Source organism: Procambarus clarkii, chromosome 43 (genome assembly GCF_040958095.1).
Source record: "Procambarus clarkii isolate CNS0578487 chromosome 43, FALCON_Pclarkii_2.0, whole genome shotgun sequence".
Taxonomy (NCBI): domain Eukaryota; kingdom Metazoa; phylum Arthropoda; class Malacostraca; order Decapoda; family Cambaridae; genus Procambarus; species Procambarus clarkii.
This window is the reverse complement of record NC_091192.1, coordinates 18120516-18126726: the sequence shown is the minus strand read 5'-3', so window position 1 is coordinate 18126726 and position 6211 is coordinate 18120516. Positions and strand designations below refer to the sequence as shown.

General features: G+C 46.8%; 1 protein-coding gene across 1 annotated transcript; it reads left to right on the top strand.

Annotated features, from left to right (window-relative positions):
* Positions 1-4087: 4087 nt before the first annotated feature.
* Positions 4088-5287, top strand: LOC123756032 (uncharacterized). The gene has a single exon (XM_045739043.2). It carries the CDS (start codon positions 4088-4090, stop codon positions 5285-5287), a length of 1200 nt encoding a protein of 399 aa, XP_045594999.2.
* Positions 5288-6211: the final 924 nt, after the last annotated feature.

Below are 6211 nucleotides of genomic sequence, written 5' to 3'. Positions count from 1 at the left end.
GAGGTTATCTTGAGTTGATTTCGGGGCTTTAGTGTCCCCGCGGCCCGGTCCTTGACCAGGCCTCCACCCCCAGGAAGCAGCCCGTGACAGCTGACTAACACCCAGGTACCTATTTACTGCTTGGTAACAGGGGCATTCAAGATGAAAGAAACTTTGCCCATTTGTTTCTGCCTCGTGCGGGAATCGAACCCGCGCCACAGAATTAAGAGTCCTGCGCGCTATCCACCAGGCTACGAGGCCCCCCCCTCCTAATAAGTCTTGGTGTCTATAAGTTTGGTCCGTAGCCTTCTGGGCCAGGATTCACCAAGCATTCAAGCGGCCATTTACGAAACCTCTACATCTTTCTTCAGTCATTATAACCCTGTTTACTTTTATTAAACAGTTTATGATCTTCGAAGTATTACGAGGCTGTTTATAACAATAACAACCGTGGGTTGTGAAGTTTGGATGCTCGTAAACTCCTCAGTAAATGTATACACAGCATCTATGATTAAGGAAAATGTATAGGTTTCGTAAGCTGTTGTCCAAATATTTAATGAATCCAGGCCCTAGTTAGGCAAAATCCCTAGAGATTTGAAGTTTATCAAATAGCTGTAACGGAACCTAACGTTCCCAGAAGCACGCCAGAACGTGCTGGTTTCCTGGAGTTCAGATTTCAAGCTTGGGGACCATGGAACGGTGAGGGGGGAATGGTGTAAGTGGATTACGCTTAACAAGCTTAGCTACATACGAGGAGGGTAACAGAATAGGTGTAGAGCTACCTATAAGTGTACCTAATGTCGCCATCTCGCAGGGTGATTGATTGTGTGTGAACTCCAAGAAAAAATTCCGATGATGAGTCACAATAACGTGGCTGAAGAATGTTGACCAAACCACACACCAGATGATGAGGAGACGACGACGTTTCGGTCCGTCCTGGACCATTGTCTAGTCCAAGAAAAAAGTTTAGACCTATCTCTCTCCTCCCCACATCCTTCGTACTGGGTCATTCCATCTCAAATCACCAAAAAGTCACCTATGGCTCCCACTCGACCCTCTCCAAATGCCTTGAAATTTTGAAGTAAGATAGCCCAAGACCCCAAATGACACTTTGCAAAATATTAGAGCTCAATCTGCTTTGGTTCTTAAATAACAAGTCCATATTGAATGGGCTCTCGTCCCGTTAATGCGTAAATACAACAAAAACTACCAACTTCGACCCCTTCTTAAGTCACGACTAGTGCCCAGAGAGGTGTGAAATTTGGCATACCAGGGCAACGTTTGGTGCGGAATAAAGCAATGTAATCAAAAATGCAGTTTGGGTAGCCATTCAGCTATCAATCTATGCTAATATCACTGTCAATATATCTCAAAATATCTCAATATGCGTCATTCCCAATTTGGTTTTGAATGACACCATTGGATAGAGCAGAATTTTCTGTACAAGAGTAATTTTATATTTAGGTTGGGATCTGAATTCCTAGTTCAGCCAGAGGACTCTGAAAATGACATACCTTATTGCGATATCGAAAAAATCAAATTATGATTCTCCATCTTGTGTGTGTACTGATCATGACTGCTACCAAATTGACATTCAAACTGACTGGAAATTTTTTAAGCTTCATTGGGTAGAACATTTTTGGGTGGGATTCAGAATTATTATTAAACAATTAATGCTATTTTTGGCTCCTATTCTATATTTATCTTTACATGTTTGTAGTATCGTGTCAGCAGGTCAAACATTGCTGTTTACTTTTTTGTGCATTTACTTGCAATAAATACACAAATAAATAAAAAGCAATATTAATATTAATGTATTTAATGTATTACAGGTCTCACTTGAAATTAATGTATTCAGTTAGTTAAATAATTTGAATTGAATTCGATTACGGATACGTCATGAATCAGGATTCCATTGGTTTATTGCCATGTGCTGTTGCTAGCCATGAGTGTGGCTCTTCTGAGTGTCACTTGACAACCTACACTCCCAACAAAGGCTTGAAGTTTCTAAAACAGTATAGTGCAGAAGATCATAAACTGATAGTAAAGCGAAGTGAACTGAACTTGGATGGAGAATCTCAAGTATGCCTCCATCATGAAGCTTTGCTGTTGACGAAATTTGAATTTTTGCAAAAGACTTGCTGCAATCCCTTCAAGAAGACATACCATGTAAAGCGAAAAGAAGCGCGACCAATCACAGTAACTACTGCAGAGGATGATGCTAGGATAAGACTCCACATGAGGCTTGGGAATCTGTCAGACACCCAACTAACAGGCTTGGGAACCTGGGAGAAAGTGTCCCGCTCATGGCTAGCCTTGCCTGGCTATCGTGCGTGGCCCCTAGACGATGGGGTTGCCAATCCTTTAGATTGGTAGTGGCTCAGCCACCATGGACCAAAGCAAGGATTACACTAATAATGGATAAATTTGCCTTCTGCAAATTGTCATGCTCTGGATTTGACAGCTTGCAATAGCCTACAATATACGTACGCCTCACATTTAAAAGTGTCATTTTCAGAGTCTTGTGGCTGAACTAGGAATTCAGATCCCAACCTAAATAAAATTCACCCTTGTACAGAAAAATCTGCTCTATCCAATGGGGTCATTCAAAACCAAACTGGGAATGATGCATATTGAGATATTTTGAGATACATTGGCAGTGATATTAGCATGGATTGGTAGATGAATGGCTATCCAAACTACATTTTAGATTACACCGCTGTATTCCGCACCAAAAGTTGCCCTGGTATGCCAAATTTCACACCTCTGTGGGCACTAGTCGTGATTTAACAAAGGGTCAAAGTTGGTAATTTTTGTGGTATTTACACATTAACGGGACAAGAGCCCATTTAATATGGACCTGTTATTTAAGAACCAAAACAGATTGAGCTCTAATATTTTGCACAATTTCATTTGGGGTTTAGGGCTACTTTATTACAAAATTTCATAAGATTTAGAAAGGGTCGAGTGGGAGGCCTTTGGTGAATTCCCATGGAATGACCCGACTCTCATCATCCCCACCTCCTCCTTTCCCCTCTTCATATCTCTCTCTCCTTATCCTTTCCTATCTTCCTCTATTCTTTTCCCTCCCTCTCCCCATATCTATCCCTTCCCTTGTCTCTGTCTCCATCTCTCTCTCTCTCTGTCCTCCATCCCCCTCTCCCCGTCCTTGGGATGTCGTACGCTTAAAGTAAGATCTCAACATTACGATCTCAACAGTCCAAGCAGACATAACACAAGGACCGGCAACACCTTAACCTACAACACAAATCATCACCAAATGGTGCAATCCAATATAAACGTTTAATTATACAAATCGTTTAGAACAATACCGTCATTAACACGTCACCGTTGCTCAATACCGTCATTAATACGCCACCGTTCCTCAGTACCGTCATCAACACGTCACCGTTGCTCAATACCGTCATTAATACGTCACCGTTCCTCAGTACCGTCATCAACACGTCACCGTTGCTCAATACCGTCATTAATACGTCACCGTTCCTCAGTACCGTCATCAACACGTCACCGTTCCTCAGTACCGTCATTAACACGTCACAGTTCTTCAACAGCGTCATCAACACGTCACCAGTATCATGAGCTAGTTATCACTGGCAGGATGTTCCAGGTAGGTGCAATACCGTTGCCCCGGAGTGGTGCCGATAGCTGGGAGGTTCCACTGAAGAGTTACCGTGGCCCGGGCCGGCTACACCTATATAACGGTCGCTGGCACAGTTTGGTGGCACTTGACACCTGACTGGTCTCATCATGACAACTATTGTGTTGATCAAGCTGGCTGTGGTGGCCGCCTGCTGCCAGCTGCTACTAGCGCCACCTGCGGTTTTGGCCAGCACCGGCGATAACCCACGTGGCACTGATGTCATCAGTGTGAAAACACACAGAGGGCAAATGTGGCTGGTTCAGCAGAAGTGTGCGTCGTGTAGCAGAGGTTGTAGAGGTGGCAACTGGCAACAGCTGGTCCAGAATGTGACAGATGTGGATGGTGTCTCGCAGCGGTGGTATCACGGCTGTGTGTGTGTCATTATCAACACACCTCCCACACTCATCAACCGCCTCATGGACTGATGCTGCCTCACCATCACCCAAGATGCCAGCCTCTCCCACTGCTCCAAGTGATGCTGCCTCACCATCACCCAAGATGACAGCCTCTCCCACTGCTCCAAGTGATGCTGCCTCACCATCACCCAAGATGACAGCCTCTCCCACCGCTCCAAGTGATGCTGCCTCACCATCACCCAAGATGCCAGCCTCTCCCACCGCTCCAAGTGATGCTGCCTCACCATCACCCAAGATGCCAGCCTCTCCCACTGCTCCAAGTGATGCTGCCTCACCATCACCCAAGATGACAGCCTCTCCCACTGCTCCAAGTGATGCTGCCTCACCATCACCCAAGATGACAGCCTCTCCCACCGCTCCAAGTGATGCTGCCTCACCATCACCCAAGATGACAGCCTCTCCCACCGCTCCAAGTGATGCTGCCTCACCATCACCCAAGATGCCAGCCTCTCCCACCGCTCCAAGTGATGCTGTCTCACCATCACCCAAGATGCCAGCCTCTCCCACCGCTCCAAGTGATGCTGCCTCACCATCACCCAAGATGACAGCCTCTCCCACTGCTCCAAGTGATGCTGCCTCACCATCACCCAAGATGACAGCCTCTCCCACCGCTCCAAGTGATGCTGCCTCACCATCACCCAAGATGACAGCCTCTCCCACCGCTCCAAGTGATGCTGCCTCACCATCACCCAAGATGACAGCCTCTCCCACTGCTCCAAGTGATGCTGTCTCACCATCACCCAAGATGACAGCCTCTCCCACTGCTCCAAGTGATGCTGCCTCACCATCACCCAAGATGACAGCCTCTCCCACTGCTCCAAGTGATGCTGCCTCACCATCACCCAAGATGACAGCCTCTCCCACCGCTCCAAGTGATGCTGCCTCACCATCACCCAAGATGCCAGCCTCTCCCACCGCTCCAAGTGATGCTGCCTCACCATCACCCAAGATGCCAGCCTCTCCCATCGCTCCAAGTGATGCTGCCTCACCATCACCCAAGATGCCAGCCTCTCCCACTGCTTCAAGTGATGCTGCCTCACCATCACCCAAGATGCCAGCCTCTTCCACCGCTCCAAGTGATGCTGTCTCACCATCACCCAAGATGCCAGCCTCTCCCACCGCTCCAAGTGATGCTGTCTCACCATCACCCAAGATGCCAGCCTCTCCCACCGCTCCAAGTGATGCTGCCTCACCATCACCCAAGATCTCTGATTCACTTGTTGGTACATAGTGTCCCCGGATTGGCTCCTTTTTATAATTACTTGATTTGCTGGTATATATATGTTTAATAGATCCATTATTGCAATGATTTGTATATATGTACAAATAAAGCTATTAAATCTGAATCTGAACATTATATTTGATAAAAATACAAAATGATGTTAGTCATTTAACTCTGTATATATTTAATTATTATAATCTAGCTATTGAGGGTTTTTAGTAACAGTGCGACGACTAGGTATCATCGCACTCTAGAAGCGTCACACAGACCATTGGAACATTATCTAACACAGTTAAAACCAATTGATGTTTCCACTGAGTTTGTTAAACACACTGGATATAATCTTTCTGAAGCGGTAGTGGGAAAGGTTAGAGGCGCATAAAGAGCTCAGGAACTGAACTTTCCTAAATTCACTGAGCCAGGCAAGTTACATTTTTGGATAATCTAATTATACTGTTTAATGTATACATCAATATTGTATAGCTTAATGGGTTCAAGAACGAGTGATTCGTGACCGAAGCCGTGATGAGTGTTAGTTATAGCACGCGCTCCTCAGACCACCTCCGTCATGTGTGGTGGGGTGCGGGTAGTGCAGACACCTCCCTGGTGGTCGTGTGTGGTGGGGTGCGGGTAGTGTAGACACCTCCCTGGTGGTCGTGTGTGGTGGGGTGCGGGTAGTGCAGACACCCTGGTGGTCGTGTGTGGTGGGGTGCGGGTAGTGTAGACACCTCCCTGGTGGTCGTGTGTGGTGGGGTGCGGGTAGTGTAGACACTTCCCTAGTGGTCGTGTGTGATGGAGTGCGGGTAGTGTAGACACCTCCCTGGTGGTCGTGTGTGGTGGGGTGCGGGTAGTGTAGACACCTCCCTGGTGGTCGTGTGTGGTGGGGTGCGGGTAGTGTAGACACCTCCCTGGTGGTCGTGTGTGGTGGGGTGC